Source organism: Sprattus sprattus (genome assembly GCF_963457725.1).
Source record: "Sprattus sprattus genome assembly, chromosome: 17".
Lineage (NCBI taxonomy): Eukaryota > Metazoa > Chordata > Actinopteri > Clupeiformes > Clupeidae > Sprattus > Sprattus sprattus.
The window spans coordinates 16,864,550-16,887,027 of record NC_137915.1 but is presented as its reverse complement, the minus strand read 5'-3'; the positions used below and the strand labels follow the sequence as shown (position 1 = coordinate 16,887,027).

The window sequence follows — 22,478 nt, the reverse complement described above, 5'->3', positions numbered from 1 at the left end:
ACACCATGACATTTAGAACGCCACATCCACTCAGGCGTATCGATTTCATTTACGAACACATCCAACTCATAGCAAAGGTCAAACATTATGAGCGCACAGCCAGCTTACTTCCTTGCTAGCTTCAATTTCTTTAATCTCTGACGACTGGACACTGTTATGCAAAAAATGCGGTGCATTTCAACTATGCATATTTTCCGCGGGCGTGATAACCAGGTGGATGTGGGTTACGCCAATGCAATCTGCAAGCCAGTCAATTACCACCGCAGCATACCAGGGGCCGTTTCAATCTCTGTGTGATAAACACAGTGTGACTCTGTAGCAGCAGCAGCCTGCCGGCCAGAGGGGAATTCCCTCATCTGTCCTGGCCTAACCAGCTCCATCAGCAGGACCAACTGTGCACACCACATGCATGGTGCCACTGCAATGCTACAAGAATGCTATTTTATTTATAGGTCTTTGTTTGGAAATACTTTCCTTCTCCCCCTCTGGAACCTGTTTGCTGGGTGCAAGCAAGATCTATACTAAGAGGTATGCTAAGAACACACCGTACATCACACTGATGACTCACATACGTGGCTTTAACATGTGACGTTGGGGTGCACTCCTCTATGGCTGGAGGGCAAAGCCATGGCACCACTGGATCCTTTTTTCCGAAAAGACGGACCACGTCTCTTTCACAACCCACAGCTGATGTATGTGGAGGGTCCGGGTTTTGCTTTCAGGAGGAAGTTGTTTGTCAAGGTCCATGTCTTAAGAATCACATGACAGACCAGAACTCTATAGAACAGACTCTATGAAAGTAACATTAACAAAAAGCACATTCGGTAGTTAAAGTTTATATTAAAAGATAATGTGATCTGCTATTCGGATGAGAAAGGAGTAAGGGAATACAATAAGTTACGAATCCTGGTCACCAAAGATGTTGCGACAACAGGCTATAACAGGCCCTTCTCACACCAAAGAAATTGTCTCTGACGACTGGTACTGTCGTCAACCTCAACTTGCTTATTCTCAAGCAAAACACTAATGATTTTAAAACCTGATTATGTCTCCACGTGTAGCGACCCTGGGTTAAGCTAGTTTTACAACCAGACAGAATATGTTTTAATGAGCCAACCCATATTCACAACTTGCATTTCACCCCCACGATAGTCTGCTGAGTGTGGAGGATCACAAATTGCTCCAATAATAAATAAAATGCGGTTTCCATCCATAGCCCATAATTCTCTCCAGCTGATCTTAATCTTCTAAACATTTTGCCAGCTCATCCATTGCCCTTGCTTTGCCTGAAAAGCTGCTGCTACTCGCCTAGTTCCTATGTCTTGCTCACGAACAAAGCTGGTTATCTTTAGGCTTACCCCATGCTTTCCAACCATCACCAAACCAAAACCCTGTTTTTACTTGTTCCCTGTAATTGCTGCAAATGGAGGATTATTTGATGAAAGCCGTTTGAAGTTTGAGGGACACATTTATTTTATTATTTCAATTATAATTGATTATAAATCTCTAACCTTGTCAATGAATAATGTTTCCCATTCAATTTGCTATATTTCCTATGCAAACTAATTTAATTGAGCTAGAGGACCATGAGAAGCGATTTGCTGAATTTGACGAAACGTGAGGATTAGAACCTTCAACTAACTAACTAACTATACTAAGAACTTAACTATTGTTATCTTCATTAGGGAAGATAAAAAAAAAACCTGAACAAGTATTAACAAACATTTATAACATCATCTATCATAATTCATGGTTAATTGACATTTACAACTGCATGTAATAATTTCTAATTAAGGGTAACTGTGAAGTGAACTGCCACAGGATACAGCCGTCCGGAGCAGACAGACACACTTGGGTTCTCATTGTGCCCGCTCAGTGGGCAGCTGGGCCCAGTGGCGATGAGCTCATGCTGAAAGACGGGCATCCGCGGCAGCTGGCACTTCCAACGCCCAGCCCAGCCCACCTCTCACCCACCCACTCACTCGTTTTTGCACTCACCCCTCCGTCCCTCCCTCCCTCCCTCCCTCCCTCTGCGCCTCGCCGCTTGGCACGCGGGAGGTGAAGAGAAAACAAAGGCACAAGCTCTCGTTTCATTAGACTGGTACTTGATAAGATCAAAGGCACTTCTCATCATGAGGGATGCCATGAAAGAGAGGGAGAGAGAGATAGAGAGAGAGAGAGGGAGGGAGAGAGAGAGAGAGAGAGGAATAGGAGGGAAATTTCGCTGAGTCATTCATGCAAAGCGTCCCGACAAGTCCCGGGTTTGTGTTTTTTCCCCCCTCTGAGACCTGCAGGGAGTTCAGAGCAAAAAGCCTTTGAGCTTAGAGAAGGGGGCTGAATGACTGACTGACTGACTACACTCACAGCAGGTTGAATGAATGAGGATTTTAATCTGTATCAATGCCCGAGAGCTTCAATCCGCATGAAACATGAGATATGAAATGAATGGCAGCCAGATAAGTGAAAGCATTCACCGTGCCCTATAGAGCCACTCTTACATACACACTTTGTGTATCCAGATCACTCTCCTGAAAGCTTAGACCTGACCATCTAGTTCACTGCATCGCCAACTGCTACTGATGCCACAACTCCAACAGAGATAACACAGTGCTGCACAACGCTGCATGATCGCTAAATATAATACATATACATATGTAAAAAAAAAAAAAGAGGGAGTTCACAAAAAGTTATGCCCTGAGATTGACTCATGTGTTTTGCTGTGGATGTTTGGATTTTTTTCCCTAGCGCGGAGCTTGGTGTAGGCATGTAGACAACCTCTTCAGCGCACCATGTGATGAGAACCGCCTGAGAGCTGAGAGCTGAGAGATGTGCGTCCCGTCACAATACAGTCACGCCAGCCTCACACTGGGGCCTCTATGAAAACCCCATTACATCAGTGAAAGCCCGAGCCATACTGTGCACGTGGATAGAGAGAGCGCTCCTCTACTCTCCCGGGGGGCAGGCGGGCGGGGGGAGATGGCGACAGATGCACTCTCGATGATACTCAAGGTCCTTCATAATGAAACGAACAGAGGGATAAATCTAGGGACTGCCTACTCTACGACCAGCTCTTCTTGGATTGCTGTGAACATCATTACATCAAGGAGAATTGGGGCATGCCACACCGAGGTAAACAGTCCAGCCAAAAAATCAGATTTGAAATGGCCCAATCGTTTCTAGGAAGGGGGAGGGGTATGAGGTTAGCCGCAGCAGTGGGGGTGAAGTATAGCCTACCTCTAATCTAAATGATGTGGGGTACAGACTACAGAGGCAATCTGGGATTAATTTAATGCTTCCTTGAGATTTAAGTGGGTGTCCAAGGGGGGCTGGCTGTGGAGGGAAACAAAGTCAAGCGAGGAAACCTGACCTCTCTGGCTTTTCCAAGTGACCCACAAGCACTCTTTCCAAGAATCCTGGCCCCAACATTCACCCAATTCATCTTGAGGGGGCTTTGGCTTGGTTCACTCAAGAGGGAGAGAGAGAGAGAGAGAGAGAGAGAGAGAAAGACCCCATTCACTGACAAGAGAAACACACATGGCTCATAGAGTTGGTCTCTGTGACTGAGGCAGCGGCAGGCTGCTGTAGCTAATATTAGCATCGCGGGGCCTTTTCCTCTGTGAACGAGGCCTCCAGCGGGAAAGGGAACCTCTGGGTCCCCTGCTGCCTGTCTCCACAGACCAGTAAATCATAAATATGAGCTAATGATCGCACTCTTCCCAGAGGCCCCACAGCACAGCACGATGTGATCACCTCCAACTACCATCCCCCCAACCACCCCTAATGGTCACGAGGGATCAAAGAAGCAGCTGACATTAAAGCAACCCACTGCTGACACCACAAGGTTACACTTTCAACAGGCGGATGACCTTTTGAGCTTAGTTAACACAGTGCAGATGAACTAGATGGACAAGACATAACGTTTCTAGGATGTTATTTATCACCAACTATGCTGTACTCATCTATCCATATGGGAGAATTCCATACAGATTAAAGAAGAAAGCTTTGTTACACATACTTTTCTTGAGTTGAGAGTAACTTCTTCATAATGAAAACGGAACACTCTTATTCATTCTAAACTAGTTGTTTATCTAGGAAATGTTTTTTTCAAGGACAATAAACAAGAAACTATGACATAAGCAGAACCAAGTGATTAACAACAGCATGCACCAAAGTGCTCTTCAAGGGAATTTGTGAGAGTTTCCTGGCAAGTGCTCATTGCTTGACATAAGAAGCACTCCAGTGTTGAAGTGCTACAACTGATTGGGCCAAAGGAAGACAAGTGATCCACAAAGAGCTTGTCCTTAGGGGAACCTCTGCTCCATTTAATCCTGAAAATCTTTTGCGTCATATCTCAATGGAAACGGGTGATATTACTGCTTCGGTCTACGACGGCAAATACCGCAGCACGTTTGTCTGAAGCCTGTGCTGTATCGCACGTCAGTGACCAGTATGAAACTGGCCAAACCAGCCTAATGGTAATTCAATCATACAAAAAAACTGTTCATTTCCCAAAAGGATATTCATATGTCATTTCCTAATAATAACTGACTTATCCTTCACTGAATTCCTTCATAGTTCACCCTACAATTATCTGTACAATAGAGTTCAACAATTTCCTGTCCTTCCTTGTAGCCAACTGTCACCCAGTAAAATATTCAACATTCAGGATTTGATGTGCTAAATGCATGCACAAGAACATTTCTAGACATACTGTAATAAAACAATTACAAGGGGGTGTGAGTCACTTTAACTGGAATGTTTCTGTACCAGGAGTTCGTCCATGCTGGTCTGACATTTTTCCAAGTTGATGCGTTTAATGGCCACCTTCTCCTTCCTGGGCATACAGTAGGCGGCTTGGACCACGGCCGTTGCTCCACTCCCTAAAACAAAAAAAGGGGGGAAGGGGAGGGGACAGGATTAGATTAGTGTCGGACACCTCTCACAGCAGCCTACCAGCCCAATGCCCTTAGACAGCTACAAACAGGAGCTAATGGGGACAGCCCCTGCCGCTCGCTGTATTCAGTGCTTTCTGCTCCGTCTTCGGCGCGTCCATCTGCCTGACCCACCCGCTGGTAGTGGTGCCCCCATGGCGGCAGGCATTGTGTGGGTGTATGTGTGTGTGCATGTGTGTGTGTGTGTGAGGTTGGGTGGAGGTTTCCACTTGGCAGGGATGGCCGTCACGTCGGCTGTGTGTGTCCCGAGGGCTTGTGTCGGGCCCAGGACCCCAGCTGTTTGTTTTTCTTTCAGGCGCTGCTTCATGCCAGCGCTTCATCACTTATTTATCAGGCCACGGGGAAGGAAGCTGATGGAGGGCGAACCCAATGCACCCGCTCCCTCCCTCCCTCCCTCCCTCTCACTCACTCACTCGCTCGCTCTCTCTCCCTCTTTCTCTCTCTCTCCCTCTTTCTCTCTCTCTCTCTCCCTCCCTCTATGTCTCTCCCCCCCTCATTTCCATCCCTCCTTCACTCTCATTACTCATCTGTCTCACCATGGACCACTCTCTCTGCCTCTCTCTACCCTCTCTCCATCACTCAATCTGTACCTTTTTTCTACCTTGATTCCTCTCTCTACATATCCATCTCTGTATCACTCTCTTGTCTAATTCCATCTCTCTCTCTGTATCTATCCTCATCTTTCTATCTCACTCTGTTTTTCTTTCTTTCTGTATCCATCCCTGTCTTTTTCTCTCTCTCTCTATCATCCATGTCTTTCTACCTCTCGCTCTCTCTATCCATCCCTGTCTACCCATCTCTCTTTCTGTCTCTATCTCTCTCTCTCTCTCTCTCTGTCTCTGTCTCTCTCCCTCTCTCTATCCATCCATGTCTTTCTATCTCTCTCTCTCTCTCTCTCTCTCTCTTTCCATCCATCCCGGTCTTCCTCTCCCTCTCTCTCTATCCGTCCATCCATGTCCTTCCATCTCTCTCTTTAAAAACAAACAAACAAACAAACAAACAAAAAGAACCCTCAGCCAGGCTGCAAACGTTGCCACTGAAGCCAATATACAGGGCCGTCTGTAAGGAGTGGGTTCGCTCATAGAGGGAACACTATGTGTACAAGCATCTGGGGCGTCTCCTTCTTTAACACGGTGTGAGAAGAAAATATCATCTATTTTTAAAGATGCCTTTAATCAGATAGGATAGTGAAGGTTTTGGCAAGAAATGAGCTGGAGAGAAGAGGTGGGGAGTGGGATCGGGAAATGACCGCGCATGATTTTGTGGGTATAAACCTCATATGCCAACTGGTGTACTGAAAGAAAATATAAATGGCTAAAAGGCTAGATTCTTTTTTCTTTAGCAGTATACTGTCCATATTACACAGTAGGATGATCAGGTCACCTTGGGGGTGATGCCTAGATTGCACCTGTTATTAGGCCTACTTGACATAAATCTTTAATAAAACATAACCATGTTATGAGCATATTATAGCTTAGGGCTTCATCTTCAATAGTACAATACGGTGGGTTTCTAGTCTCAAGGTCTGATCAGCTTTCGTCACTCACCTAGGCACACTGTATGCCAAGATATTAACAAAAGTCCTCATTGTTCGCCATTTTAATTGACCCAGCAGGAGTACTACAGATTAAAAATGGAAGGGAAAAAGGCAGGCAGTAGATCTGATTTTAATTAAAAACTGAAATACTTTTGAGACATGACATGCCTTGGCCTGTCCCAGAATCACATGAGGACCTCAAATGTGCTTAAACATTTGTATTACATAACTAAGGCCCACAACAAACCCCTGTACTATGTTACTAGAAGAGTATAACATGTATGATTGATGAACTAAAATATAGTGACATTTCCTAAAACATCTTCCTAAGATATCTTTTTTTACCTCTTTACAACGCAGGTTATGTAGCCTGAACCCAATGCAAAACCACACTATTGATGCAGTGGGCAGATTTTAGCGACATAGCTTCTTGGAACAAAGTAGGTGCTTCTGTTTACGTTGCTGACATTCAGCTGATGGGGGGGTCGTCCACATTGTTTGATCCACAGCAGGCATTTCTCTCTCTGGGTCTTGGTTTTCCGGAAGGGATAAAATGTTACCCCTCCCTCCAGCCTTTTTGGATATCGGCTGTCAGAATTACACACTCCATAAGCGCAACGTTTTATTTTCTCTTCTCGAGCAGACGTCTCTCTCATTGACTTCCATTCATCAAAATGGCTTGCTTGACTGAGGTCCCGAGCTTAGTAACCGTTGCTATGCTATGATTGATCAGTTACCGTTTTGGGGAGTGGTCGCAGAAGGGTCAATTGATATATCAGTTGTGACTGATGGATATATTTTACCCAAGTGGTCACATACGATGCACATACTGGATGGACAGTAAGTGTGCTAAGGGAGGCAGCGCTTGAGTTGGCCTGCCAGCATCCACACAGAGGTCGAGTGTAAATTCCCACACATAAACAAACAAATGGTCGTCATGGACACCCATCACTAGGGAGAGAAGGTCCTGTCTCAACAGGCGTATGTGATCCTCAAAACGACTATATATGGGTCAGGGTTCACAGGTCACAAAATAGACAAATACAAAAATTGGAATGACGCAGTTCCAGCTGTTATTGTTATTTCTCAAAATATGAGGTCTCTCTCAAGTTAACCTACTTTCGGCCTGCGGCATTTTCAACAAATCCATGCCTTAATGCTTTCTGAAAAAGAAAAGAAAAGAAAACGGAAAGAGAACAATAGCAGCAGAGACTAATTTTCAAGATGTCCTTACCTGAACTAGACCCCCGCAAGCAAACAAGTTTAAAAGACCCTCTTACAGAGAAACCCTTTAATGAACCCTCCTGCATTCTAACCGGCTGAGTCTGCACTGTTCATCAGACGTTCTCTGAACTGCAAATCAAAGGCGTCAAAACAGTAGGAAGTGCTGCAGTAGTTAAAGCCGTTTTTGAATATATTCAAACAGGAACCTAATCAACTACTCTCCCCGATAAGACATGTTCTGAATATCAAACAGGCCCACTGCAAAGCACTCTTATCCTCAGTGGTGTTTTAGCATATGACTGTCGCACCGTTGACACAAACATTGGTTGGACACGAGTCAATATATTTGTATACCCTGCATTACACTCTGGGCCTTTTCTGGTTTCGTTTTGAGTATATTTCTGCCAATCGTGTTGCGTAAATCTTCCACTGAGGGAGAATTATGAGTCTGCTACTTTGCCAGTTGAAAAATGAAGCAGTGCGAAAGCTCTGCAGTATTTCTTTTGAGTTTTCAGGAGAGGCCATGGAACAAAACATTCACTACAAGCCTGGCAAGCAATGTTTCCGGCTTGCTAAAAGAAATAGAAAAGCTTAGGACAACATTTGCTACTACTGAGAGTAGATTTCGAAAGGACACTGTCCAAATCAAATGATTTAATATTAGGTTACTAGGTTACCACATTAAATGAACTTAAGCAAAGAAGAACCAGCTGACATAACTTGGTTACAACCCAGCTGGCAAGCTTACGTGAGCAGAAAAAAACGAATTCAACGCATGCCAACAAAAAGTTGTTGTGACACTAAATAAGGGGAGTGGAGTATTAAAACACTACCAAATAAACTGTTGAGGCTCGTCCCTTCAATGTAACAGTGGCAAATTCAGAGAGTCAAGTTGTCATCTTCACTTACATGCACTGCGCTGTAGGCTATACACACAACATGTTATTGCCTTTCGCTTCTGGAGCTGGGTCACATGGGAGCACTAAACTTATCACAGGTGTGGACAGGGAGAAGACCTGATATGAAGAAGTAAAGTTGAGTAACTTATATGCCACAGGAAGAGCAGCATATGGCAGCTGTCCTTCAGGGTTACATAAGGTCACTTGTCCCTATATCAGTGACAAGGGAAGTGAATTTGTGCATCTGCTTCTGGGCATCTATGCACATCAGTTTAATATGTCCACTTGTCAATGTGGAGGCATAAGGTCCGTCTAGGTATAATATGCTGGCCCCATACGTTAAAATGGTTCCCTTCCCCTATAGATTGCTGTCGCCAGCTTGAGTGTTTACTGTCAGGAAGAAGCAAATCCTTTCATTTGTCTGGTTTCTCTTTGAAGCCCACTCATTAGACGGGAGATGGAAGTCTCCCGGGGAAAACGAAGAGGAGGTCTATATCAGGTTACCACCCAGAAGCTCCGTCTTCGAAGGCCTGAGTCTCTGAGTCACATTTAGTTCAGCTTGACCGAGGCGGCTAGTTAGTGAGTGATATCATATTTCTGTGCAGGAAACGGGCAGAGAGGACCACACACACACACACACACACACACACACACACACACACACACACACACACACACACACACACACACACACTCACACTCACACAGACACACACACACTCAAACACAGCTCGCAATGGATTACAAAAACCTGATCTAATCTGAGGTAATGCTTCTAGACAATTAAAATGCCTCAGCATGAGTATCTTATGTTCAGCTGAAAGCAGACACTATTACTTGTTTTCTTCTGTCTCAAAAAGTGAATTTGACAAAGTATCCTTGAAACTCAAACTTAACTTGAGCTCAAATCTATATACCATCTCTACTAATTAAACTAGGGGCTATTCTCAGCTTCTTATCTACTATGGTGTGTTCAAGCAAGTCGGCTATGTGGCCTACATGTGATCTAAACTAAGTGACCATGGGACGTTTAAAACCGAACCGACCTGGTCAACAGAGTTGTGGAATTTGCCTCCCTTGTGTGGTCTGACCTGAGGAGACCTCTCTGACACTCAACAGCAGGACAAGGACTGGCAATACCCCCTCTGTGTAATGACACAGCAAATGTGCATTAGTTACACCGAACAAAGGAGGCGATGCAGAACAACATTTTCGACAATCACTGCACTGACGCTACATGTCAAGATTGATGCGGGACATTAAGCATGTGCCTGTGACCTCAAGCTCAGGCCTACGTTTCAACAAACACATCAATTCAGTACCAAATTAGAACGTTGGTTACAGAAGGGTGTGGAGGCCCAAATGATATTAATTAAGCTCCCAAAAGAAGTCCTCTGGGTCGGCCCGAAACATCAGGCCCTTGAGCAGGAGAAGAAGCCACTTTCGGAGTGTCAATGCTCTCCTTCATGCTCTCTGTTCTCTGTTTGCATTTCCTGCCCTCCCGGGGCCAAACCCTTCGCTGACGTCAGCGGACCTTTATTGCATTTCCTTCGGCATGCCCCACACACATTCCGCACATTATTCCAAGGTACAATGAGAAATGTCACACTTGGCTTACAATCACCAACAGTTGCCACCTAACAGAGGGGGATAGACACAGGCAGTGGAAGAGTGATTCCTGACCTGTCCCTAAAATCCCCACAGATCCCAGAACTTAACTACAGTGAACAAACTGTACAGATGGACTTCCCTGCGAAAGCTACGGCACTCTCTGCCTCTGATCATCCGAAATGGAGTCGCGGTCCTGCACTGGGACACCCTCGGAGTGTAGATGAGGCAATGACTAAAACATGGTTGCCAGTGGATACAAAATAACACCGGACAGTCGTTCGTTTCCAGGCAGGCCCAGGATGGTGGCCCAGGGTGGGAGGGAGCGCAGGGCTTTTTTTCCGAGGCTTTGGCTATATCCGATGAGATCCAATGCTCGTTGAGGTGGAAAGAGCGGGCGGGAACCATGTAATAACAAGACCTCGTTCCCCCTGGGAAGAAACCAAAACAATAGCTCTGCTGAGCCGAGCATGCTCAGGAGAGGCCTAGTCGTTTCTGCGCGGAACTTTTCCAGCCTTGAAAAAAATAAAACCCCAGGAAACTTGCATTGCATGTTTGGGAATGCCTTGCAGATGTAATTGCTTAATCCAAGGATGGCAACATCAACCTCTCTCCATCGCTAATCAAGGATGACATCTGGGAATGGATGCAATTAACCTCCGGAGATGGGACTGAAGTCTTAACCAACTTCAACTGGTCATGCTGAGAGCAGGAACAGCAGGAGCCAAAGAGAGTGAAATCCCACTGAGAAGAATCAATGTGTCTGTAAAACCACTCAAAGCAATTTAAAGATTTTGCAGTCATCATCACATACAATCCCATATTTAGGTCAAACACCCTGCTTATAGAAAATAAAAACTACTTAACAATACCATACAGTGAGGGAGAAAAGGTCTTGAGGTTAGAGATAATGACCATCACTCCTGGAGGAAACAGTGTCACTACTTAAAACAAGAGGCTTAGCTATGTCAAAGTTCAAAGGTCTCAGTGTTTCTCTCCTAGGGGCATATGTTTTTAAACATGATGCCATGGGCCAAGATAGGCAAACCTCTCGAAGATATCCACCATCAGTTCAGGCGGAAATGTCAAGACAGTAACCTGAGCAATTGCTGTTTCAGACGAGTCACCTGATTGTCATTCAATCTGCACAGCAAATGGGGAACGGAAGGGGACAGCTCTTATCAGGGTTTAACAGCCAATTTCCAACTACCACACACAATTGCAATAGACAAGGGTGGAAAGGAAAACCCTAAGTTTATTTTCATACAAAAAAAAAATACTATTGATTCAGTTGAAGTAGGCTTAAAAATATGCAGACTGATAAAGTGGTAAAGGCCTTTTTAAAAGGTGCTGCTGTCAGCTAGTTCTACTTCCAGAAAGGCCAGTCACTCATGCTTCGCAGGGGTTTGGCAGGTTTACGTAACAATATTGCCATGAATCAGATGCCACTATGAGGGGGTAGGGGAGCTTGCACCTGATTCTATTGCTCAGACTTTAATGCCTGGCATTAAGGATTATCAAGTTTCCTAATGCTACCACTTCGACTTGTGTAGCCCACAGTATTTAAAATAAGAAAACAAAAAACAACGTTGGGCTCGCAATTCTACGAGATCTGGACTAGACAGTGAATAGATGCAGTACACACGGACACTGGGCATAGACTACTTCAAGGCATGTGAATAATCAAAGGCTTGATTGAAGTCCAAACTACTTAATGCTGATATCAAATAACAGATAAGTCTTGACAGCTCCCGTCTTCTCTGTGACTCAGTGGCACGACTGTTGCACTATCCAGGACTGCCTCACAAGCCTTAATGTGAAGCAAAGTTATTATTACACAGGGTTATTTGCAGGTGACGGAAACGCAGAATACACAGTCCACAATGAATCACCCGCTTTAATGATCTGAGGTAGGTGGGTTGCCGAGCCAAGCTAATTAACTTCACCGTGAGGGGGGATAAGCTCCAATCTTGAGATACCTCAAGCCTCAAACATCCTGGCCTCTGACTTGTCAACAACCACCCTCTCCACTGGCTTAATCGACCTTCTTGCGCACTGACACGTCACAAGCTGGTTGCTGCACAAAAAGGCCATTTATCGGAGTTTACACACTACAAAGCAGGGCGTTATCTGGTGGAGTCTCTGTGGACCAAGTTTTCTTAGAAATGTCAGGGTTATGTGTAATACATTCAGGTAAAACGAAGGTCTTGAAATAACACAGACTTTTTTTGAGTAGTCCAACATTCCTTGAAATGCTCTTGCTCCCTGGAGACATGCCCCTGCTGTCAAGTTGAAACCTGAGAATTCCAGGGAGTTTTCATAAACCTAGACAGGTTGGGTCAGGATTGGGTACTTTACATTGAATGAAAATACAAGTCAACCTTGATTTTCTTCAGAATCAATACTATGTTCATCTACTGGAACTTGGCTGATGAAAGGACAAATAATTCTCTGTCATTGTGACATAAAGGGATTACACGTTTTGACTCTGAGAAGGCTTCTCTCCACATTGAAATAGAAAAAGTGCAGGTCATAAAATGAAACTATGCCTTGCTGAGAGTTTTCAGCCTATGTCTTTCAGAGCACATGCTGCGACAGCACAGAGACGCTGTTCTGCGGGCAAGAAGTTTACGGGCCACAACGGTAAGCCTACTGGGCAGGCAACAGACAGGTTCTACAGGTTCTCATTGCCGGTTCACTAGACCCGCATGTGGCTTGCACTCCCATTCCAACACACTAAAAAACCTTCTCACTGCTTTTTCAAACTAAACAAAAAAGCACTGACCTTGAGTATTTAGAAATGGTCATCTTGATAAAGAGTGAAGGTAATGAACTGACTTCCATAAAGTAATTTGAGTTTGAGCAAAGAATTTGATCTGACTGGACCTTTGTGCGACTCTTTTTTCATGCTGTTCTGGGGTATATGCTGCATACCATTTGTCTACCATCCTGTCAACAGTATATTTTAATTCTGAAACATTTCCACATTATCCGTACTTTTCCAGCCTCTCTCAACCTGCATAAGAACCTTGGCGACTTTCGATGTTGATTTAGTGACCAACTGTGTGATTCTGCATTCTGCTGACATGCCCACGGAAAGCCAAACCTTTACCAAAAACTTCCGACAGGGCAATCTGCAGATGCAGTATCTGGCAAACCATCCCAGCTCACGCCCTGATGACCAGATTGTCCTGCACTGTAGGTGCAGGCCAGTATAGCATTGAGTAGCTTTCTCCTGTGCTCTTTAGGTTGAACAGCCGCAGTAATCCCAGGCTAAGACCTCCCACGTAACTGGATTAGAGAGAGCACAGCCCAAAACAATACGGCAGGCAGAAGAATGAACCGGCCCATGAAGAATTAGCTCAGATTGGCCAGATTTCAAAGGGAGGATAGTGTTTGGGAAACACTGCACTGTGCTGCACTGCACTTGCCATCATACAGGCCTGATGTGGGTTTTGACCTTCAAACAAAACTACACTTTCCTACTGTGGAAATACCATGATGTGTTATTTAACAAGGAGTGGGCTGGATGGGAGTCTTGCACTACTAAGCACTTCAAAAGGTTTAGAGGGAGCAGTGGCACAATTCGCTTCATGACAACTACATACGAATCGAAGTGCCGAAGAGTGGTTAAAGCCATCATAAGATAGGGCTGAGCCCTTACACATAAGAATAACATGTTTAATAATGGATATGCAGCAGTAAGTATATATTGATTAGCAACAACAGTGTTTGGTCCACACATGTTTAGGCTGTGTAATCTCAGCAAATATTATACCTAAGTCACAGCCAGACTGTCAATATATGAGTGTTATTTTTATTGTCTTAAAGATGTCAATGAAGACATCAGAGAGAAGTCGAAACTATGGCGTAGGTTGAGTGACTTCTTGAATGCTCTTTTATAGAACCATGTAGGTCAGTCTTGATTAACATGCACTGTTAAGCCATTAAATGCAGTTGATATCAACATGAAACGGGGCAAGCCTTGTAAGTTAAGTGATGTTATCATGGATGTCAAAATATCCACACCACTGTATTACCTAACTGGATGAACTGCACTAGAAAGCAACATATAGCCTAGTACTGCCACATTAATTAAGTGAGTTATTAAATCTGACAAGTTTTTCTTAATTTCCATTGAACCTGTTTAGGTCAATATGTTTTGCTATAAAGCAACACTGGATATCACTTCAGTGGGCACAATAGTGTAATACACAAGTAGGTTAAAATGTTACAATAACAAGTTCCGTTTGTAAATTAAATAAATGATTATGCTAAATAGGAGATAATGTATTGTGAGATTCAGTCTAACAAACTGCATACTGCTGTTGGTGTTGTCACCTAATTGCCCACTTAACAAAGTGTTCCAACCAAATCATGCAGAGTAACAAGATCCACTGGGTGATTAGTCACCACACTTTCCAAAGTAAAGAATTTTTCACGAACGAAACATAACATAATGCAATTTGGCCTACTAATTCAAATTAAGCCATGTCTAATTTTGAATAACTCTGGATATGATTTACTGTAGAAATAATGGTGAATAGTTTCCCATGTTTATGGAACAATCCTTTGCAAGTGCAGCTGCAAGTGATTCTGTGGACTTCATTTGGTCACGCTCATTTTGACCTAGCCCAAATATCTAATTTTGAAAACTGCACCGATAAAACAAAACATTTATGATTTGTTGAGTACCTGCTCCATGGTAACAGAGATCAGTGAACCTGACCCACACACAACCAGATGTTTTATCCAAAGCCCCTTACAGTAACAGGAATTTTGGGTTGCCATTAATCAAGATAATCTACATAATTTGTGGACGCCGCTTGGTGTCCGAATAAAGTTGCACAACAAGCCTAAATACCGCTGAGCAATACTCAGTAAGGCCAACACGTGACTGTATGTCATTTGCTACTTGTAACACCAGAAATGATTCAATGGCTAAGTATGGAAAATGGGGCATATAAGTAACAAACAAAAGAATATATAAGAATATATCAGGTTCCTTGTCTTCTTATACCCAAAGTAGGCTATATTTTAAATGTTTCAAACCAGTAATTAGGTAAGATTGACAACACAGACCGATTTTGACTTCAATATTAACTTCTCCTCCCCCCCCCCCCCCCCCCCCCAACACACACACACACACACACACACACACACACACACGTGTGTACACTTTATAAACAGGGTTGTTTTGTAAAACGAAAAAGCATTTTTTTTCGACGCTGCGCCAAGTAATGGTGCTGTGACATTTTGCTATCAAGCTCCAGGCAGTTTGGCTGAAGTATATTTCAGCATGATTTAATTCTGTTCAAGTTCGTGTAAAATTAATAACTACGAACGGTCTTCGTAAGATGTTCGAGGACTTTTACAATAAACCGCCCAATCTTTTGCTTCAATTTATTAATTAAAGACGTGGGTTTTCCCCTTTTCAGACTATCCACATGGTATACCACTTCTTTATCTGCAGCAACTCTGGGCGGTTCCAAGATTACCAGGGAAGCGCAGGTTACGCTTTACCTTGTGCATGCGCTTGAAGAGCTAGCTAGCTAGCTACAATATGTTAATAGTACCTGACACGCACGGACCTTAACTTATTATACTTAACTAGCAGCAGATAAACTAAGTTACTAAACTAAGCAGGACTGCATAAAGTAAAACAGTTGATATCAACACACACAGTTAAAAACTGAACGTCAAATGCGTCAGAGAGCTAACGTTACGAGCATTTCACGTAGGGTGGGCGTGACATATGCTCCCTAGTTCTGTAGCTACTGCAATATGCGTATTTCTCTTATCGTTTACAGTCACCACTTTGTTATCAAAACTTTCACCCCCACAATATCACTCGTCTCTGCTCTGACACAAACGGTTGACTAACCCCTTTGCCTGGCTGTACCACTGGTAAATTCTGTCTAAGACATAGCAGTACCACCCACTTCGAGTATTTGCTTGGAAACAGCGGAGTCAACTAGCAAATATGTGCTATTTGAGTGTCTTGACATCTCAAGTCACCCAGAATCACTCCAACGTACGAGGATAGTACTTTCCCCTGATCCCACTAATGATTCAATGCAGAGGAAACGAGCTTTGAGTTTTTGTTTCGCCCACTGTACTTAACAACAATGTTGTAATAGGAAAGTGTTTTACACAGTCAGAGGACTACCGCCAGGAAGCTGAGCTTAAATCATTAGCTATCATTGCTGAGTTAAAAATCCTTATTCTGATATTTCTTTCTTGGAATGCAACGGGAGACTATGGTGACACCATAACAAGGAAACAGTCACCAATCGGTCTCGCATGATATTAGTCGAAGGGCAATTTCTGTTACGCACGTGCTTAAGTCAGCCTATTATCAGCATTCACATACATATAGCCCAAAAGCAATGGGGTAGCAAGCTACTGTGTACATACTCACCAATCACCTCCTGTAGCTCGTAATCATCCTTGTTGATGGACCAGGGTTGGGAGCTCAGGTCCTCTGACATGGCTTAAAATTATCTGAGGCCGTGCTGTCGCGAAGACACTGTTGGACCCAAAGACTATGGCTGCTGTGGTTTTCTGGAAATAAAATGGAAATGTTATTCCAGGCCGTCCAGCAACGGTTAGTTCCCTCAGTTGCGATCCAGTGCAGCCTCTACCATCATTCCCAAAGTTTGCCACTTGCGCCACAGCCCCCGCCTACCACATTCTTGTCGTGAGCTGAGGTGGAGTCAGATGGCCTCCATGTTTTGTGTGGAGAGAGATATCATTAGTGCTAGGTCACACTGCCCTTATTTGAAAGAGGGGATTAAAACTTCGGACATGCGGGACATATTTACAATATCTGCTACTATAGGCGTCAAGTTGCAGTGGTCGAAAAAGAAACAGCAAATGACCTGCTCTTGATGTCAAAATTGAACAATTTCAGAATCTACATTAAAACGTACAGTTTTTGTGTGTGTACCTACTGGATGCTTTTTGACTTCACCGTAACATTGTATCAAATCTTACTTCCGACAAAAACTCTTAGTTCTTAAAGAGAATTTCTCGTGAAGTAACAACTCCACATAAACGTCACAACTAACATGGCGAAGTCTGGAGTCCAAGAAATTGCAGTAGCTTATTTTCATCCGTGTGCACGGTGTGCGATAATTGGTCCAGAAGAAATTCTTAGCTTCATATATGGTGGTGTGTGCTGTCAATCAAATATAAAACAGAACCAACCCGTGTAGCCCTTTCTAAGCAGGATGGTTTGCTCGGAACTTCCGCCTTTAAAGAGCGACACTACACACGGCTGCTGATTGGTTATTTCGCCTGTGCTGTCAAATGGCACATCCTCCTGCGCGTTTACGCAAACTACGTAGCCTAGGTCATGTAAAGAGAAAACGTGTTTTGAGAAACTGTTCAGTATTGACTAACGTTTCTCGACGTATATCCCTTAGCATACTTCTGAAGAAATTGGTCACTGAGTGGCATATGCCTCGTCATTTCTTGCTATATACCTCTCTTTCTTCTGATACCTTCACCATCATAATTTATATGGAACTCTAAATGTACTGTCGTAGATTTCTTTTTGTAAACAAAAATTCATCGCCTATCATTTTTGAACTTGTGAGAACTTGAGTTATGCCCTGTGTGGGGTCCTAGTCTAGTACTGGCACAGTTGTTGGCTGCCATCTAGTGGTCACACAGTACAACATACAGCATGCATGGTTTATGCACGCTTTATTAACCAGAAATGCAACAGGCCTACATTTTATAACCAATTAATAACTTCGATGAAATATTTGTCAGGGCTATGTCTAAGAAAAGAGATGTCTTCTGAAGCTGGAGACAAAACATGATAAAATAAACAGCACATAAAAAAAGATACCCTAACTACATGAATTCATCTACAGGACCAGAAGATCACCCCAGGGGAGAACAAAATTCTAAATAAAGTTAAATGTAATGGTGGTGACCCTAGCTTTGGTAAAATAACAAGTGGAAACACTCGCAGCCCGAAGTAATTACATTGTAAGATTGATATTATTTAACAACTGGCAGAAGGGTTATTACCCTGACAGAGCCAAACTCTAGAGGGGATCCTTGGGGAAGACTGAGAAAAGAACAGTAATCTCTGTTTATAAGTGGGAAATTGACATGCTGTTTACTTGCAATTCTCTGCAAAACGGCCAACCAGCATACTTAAGATAGAAAACCACTATGCCCTATCACTGGGCTATTCCTAAGAGGGTACCTACCACCAAGAGACAATACCTGTGTTTGCTTTACATAATGTACATAATTCTGTCAGTGTACAACTGGCATAACTACAGACAAAATAATAATAATAAAAAAATAATTGTTGCTTTATTAACACCATAAATCATGTGGCTGTGTGGTGTCATTCTTTTTCATTGGCTTGAAGATCACAGGAATAAGCATTTTATTGCGAGCACCTGTGGCAAGGTAAAAAAAAAAACGTGAGATAGTCCATTTCACTTCAGACTCATCCGCATAGGTGGTTTTAACTCTCTTTTAGGGCACTGCAGCTATAGTGTGTGTCGTAGACCAGAAGTTCCTTGTTTGCTTTTCGGTCTGTTCAAATGGCAGAGCCACAGGTCACACAGGAAGTAGGTCAGCAGCATGACTACACAACACTGGTTCTTACAGGAACAGGCTGTGAACAGCCACGTTTTCATTTCCATTTTTGAATGTTACTGAGACGTCATACTGAGAGAAGTTTCAAGAAACAAATCAGTCAATCATGAAATGTTGTCTTTTCATTGTCCTCTATCACCCACATTGAAAAACTAATCTAATTAAGTGGTTTCAGTGAAATTTGAAATTTGACACTAGATGCTATACTGAAATGCTATACATCTAGGAGTGATACACTAGGGAAAAACAGGGGAGGTGTTTTAGAGATTTTTATTCAATCATCTTGGACTCATAATGACTATATAGACAGAATACAAAATATATGAAATGTTCTTTTACATAAATTGATCCATTATAACACATTCACAGAACCGTCACAGTTTTTTTAAGGGCTCACTAAAACATGACATACATTCATAACCTCCTTTGACATTCCTTAGAAACATATGCCTGACAAACAACATAATTAATGATCCCATAGATGTGTGAACAACAAAATATTCACTTAAAAATGCTTTGCATGCTTTTAAAATGCATTACTGATGCAAAGCTCTCTGTAAACAAGCCCTGCTTAACTGCATGCAAACAACACTGAAACACAATTCCCAAAGTACAAAACCTTGCTTTACATAAAAGTACCCACATCTATTATAATGAATTACTCTTTTTTATGTGAACTGTCTTAGGCAGGAAAAAGAAATGCATAGGAAAAAGCATATCTTTGAAATAAGGTTGAGCTATGTGAACATTGTGACACAATATATGCACAGCATATGCTATACTAAAAAAAAAAAAAAATCTAAATTTGATATCCGGAGAATACCAGATACTCCAGAGTCTAACAGGTAAGTTTCATCAACTACTCGGAAACCTAACCAGGGAACTCCCCACCCTACATCAACAATCGAGACATACTTTCACAGTGTCCCCATGGTGACCTCCCATGGTGACACATCCCATCCCACGGCATCAGGGCTGGGACAGGGCCTTAGCCAGCCGACTCCAGAACCAAGTCTGCGTGCAGGTCCTGGTGTAGTCACAGACTGTCAGGAAACGTAGAATGCTCGGAAAGGGCTTTTTCATTGGCTTGTAGATCACAGGAATAAGCATTTTATTGCGAGCACCTGTGGCAAGGTAAAAAAAAAAAACGTAAGATAGAGAAGAGAGAGAGAGAGAGAGAGAGAGAGAGAGAGAGAGAGAGAGAGAGAGAGAGAGATATGGATACGGTAAGATAATAGTAGGCAGGGGGGGGGGGGGCACAGATGACCCCAGCCCAAGGCCCAGGGAGGGCCCATGCAAAAGTCTATGATTAAATTAAATAATGTGTGGGAGAGGAGAGCTGTGAGCAAATGGAACGTGCGTTGCGTGTGCATTTTGGCCAGTCAGCCATGTGTGCATGGGGGAGGGGGACAACAGACAAGAACACCATGCAGGATGTGGTAGGAAATGTGTCAGGAAATAACCTGACCACAATATCATGTACAAACATATAGACCACTCCCTGCATCTTACCTGGGGAAATGCTGAGAGCGAACTTGGTCTGGAAATCACATGCCTCGCTGTCCAGGTAGTCATCGGAAATCACAACCACCATCCTCCTACATCTTTAAGGATATGAGTGGAGGACATGAGTGATTATTTTCCTCATGCAAGGTTTTGGTATTTCACTTGCAAAAGGAATGTGGTGATTTGGAGACGTATCAAACGTAAAATGTTTCAGCAAAGACAAAGAAGAAACACAGCACACAGGAGCCAGAGATAGAGAACAAAGTCAAAGCAACACAGGTAGCATGTATGTGATGCAATTTGCCTCCTCTCGATGAGCTCACTGGTGATGGTCCACACACACGTTCCAGGCAGAACATCCCTGTCAAACACACACAGCTTCAGGTTGTGGTCCGTCTGTTCCAGCTGCTCGATCATCTCGAAGACAAATTTAAAATCGTTCTGGCAGTAGCAGATGAAGGCATCAAACATCTCAGGAGATTCACCTAAAAGATCAAGGGAAAGGGATGGTTAGAAAACCTCCACACTTGTTTCTGTGGGTCAACTGGTAGAGCAAGGTGTGAAGGTTGTGTGTTTGATACCCAGTGAGTTGACATACTGATAAAAAACACAATGTGCAGGATATCTGTTAGGTCACTTTCGGTAAAGGTGTCTGTCTGCTAAATTAATACATGTAAATATAAGGGCTATCCATTTGTTGTCAACATGTGGGTGAAAATGGGATATGAGAGTTACAGGGCCTGCATTTCCTGTTAGCAATGTTCACTAACCACAGGCCCACATTATCCTTTGAGATATGCTCTGTTGGGTTATTGCGCAATCTTAATCAGATCAATGATCAGAGTTACATTTGCGAAAAAGTTAAAAGAAATATATGGTCTCAGAAAATGTTTTGAACTGGTTATTATCATGCTTGTACTGAATTCGAATTTAAGATCTGTAGAGAAGAGTATGTGATACTGACCCCTCGGATCATCTCGCATGGTCATGGCATAAGGTTCTGGGGTTTTGATAGAGCTGTGAATCTCTGGGACCTGAACTGGGGGGACCTGTAGCTTCTTCAGATGCTTGATGCAGTCCTCCTCTGTCGACACAGAAAGAAGCAGTGCTTTGTTACAAATCCTCAAACTAGAGCTTTCACTCTGATAGCCATCTCTAACTTGTACTTGTCATTTTGTACTCCGCCAGACGACTCATGTCTGGACTACTTCAACAGGATTTCAGGGAATCAGTAAATAAAGAGGCTACAATTAGGTTACACGTACGCTACTAAATCCGGATGTCTGCTATGCATATAATAACATTTTTATTATGTAATGTTAAAATTAACATGCAACCTGAAAATGGTTCAATGTATTCCACTGCCTCTGTGAAAAACGTACCTATTAGTGGTTTGAGATCACAGATTATGTCGCTTCTGTCGGCAGTCTCGATTAGCGACAGTAATTTTCCAACATTTGCGTCTGAGCAGCGCGCCTGCCAGTCGTCTAAAATCTTGAGAGTAGGATTGTGGCAGGTTTCATAATTTTTAATCTCGAGGTACGAAAAGCCCATCATCTCTGCGATTGTAGTCCAGTCGGCCGCGACAGTGCTGGGCGGATTTAAGTAAAGTCCAAGCTTTTTTCTCACACTGTGATTTAAGGCAACTAAGGGTATCTTGTAGAAGTCAACGCTGGTCTCACTACCAGATGCCATGTTGTAGCCTGATACGATTAAAATCCAAGAGAAAACATTACAAAATTTCCATTTAAGGAAAAAGCAGTTTTACAACTTTTAAAACAACTGTACTATTCATAGTCCCTTCCTAGCACACTTTAGAGTACAGTCAGAAATGCTCAATGTCCGTGTAAAGAATGAGGAAATGGCCCCAAAATACGTCACGATAAGAGGTGTGCCATTTCCACACTATTTACAGAGGAACTCTTAATTGTCCAGCAACAGGAACCCCTGTATGTCGTAAAAAAGTCTCACACATAGGCCTATTTACGAATAGTAGGCTTTAAAACATGATATGAAAAGTATTCAATAAAAAAATAGTAGCCTACCGTAAGAAGTTCCCGTTATATCAAATTGAATTTTGTATGCCACAAACCGCTATGAAACAAGAGATACCATTGTTTTAAA

General features: G+C 43.1%; 2 protein-coding genes across 2 annotated transcripts in view; both read right to left on the bottom strand.

Moving 5' to 3' along the window:
- The window catches only part of oxsr1b (oxidative stress responsive kinase 1b), a 72,399-nt gene extending 55,541 nt beyond the window's left edge, over positions 1 to 16,858 (bottom strand). The window contains exons 1-2 of the mRNA XM_080855401.1: positions 16,642 to 16,858; positions 4,768 to 4,880 (exon numbers count right to left, since the gene is read on the bottom strand). Coding sequence (XP_080711527.1) covers positions 4,768 to 4,880; positions 16,642 to 16,711 — 183 coding nt within the window. The 5' untranslated portion in view covers positions 16,712 to 16,858. The remainder of the gene's footprint in view (positions 1 to 4,767; positions 4,881 to 16,641) is intronic.
- Positions 16,859 to 19,593: 2,735 nt separating this feature from the next.
- On the bottom strand, positions 19,594 to 22,119 carry myd88 (MYD88 innate immune signal transduction adaptor). Its single transcript, XM_080855404.1, has 5 exons — positions 21,737 to 22,119; positions 21,319 to 21,438; positions 20,659 to 20,839; positions 20,361 to 20,452; positions 19,594 to 19,972 (listed from the first exon to the last, which is right to left on the bottom strand). Exons 1-5 carry the CDS (start codon positions 22,047 to 22,049, stop codon positions 19,818 to 19,820), a joined length of 861 nt encoding a protein of 286 aa, XP_080711530.1. The 5' UTR covers positions 22,050 to 22,119; the 3' UTR covers positions 19,594 to 19,817.
- Positions 22,120 to 22,478: the final 359 nt, after the last annotated feature.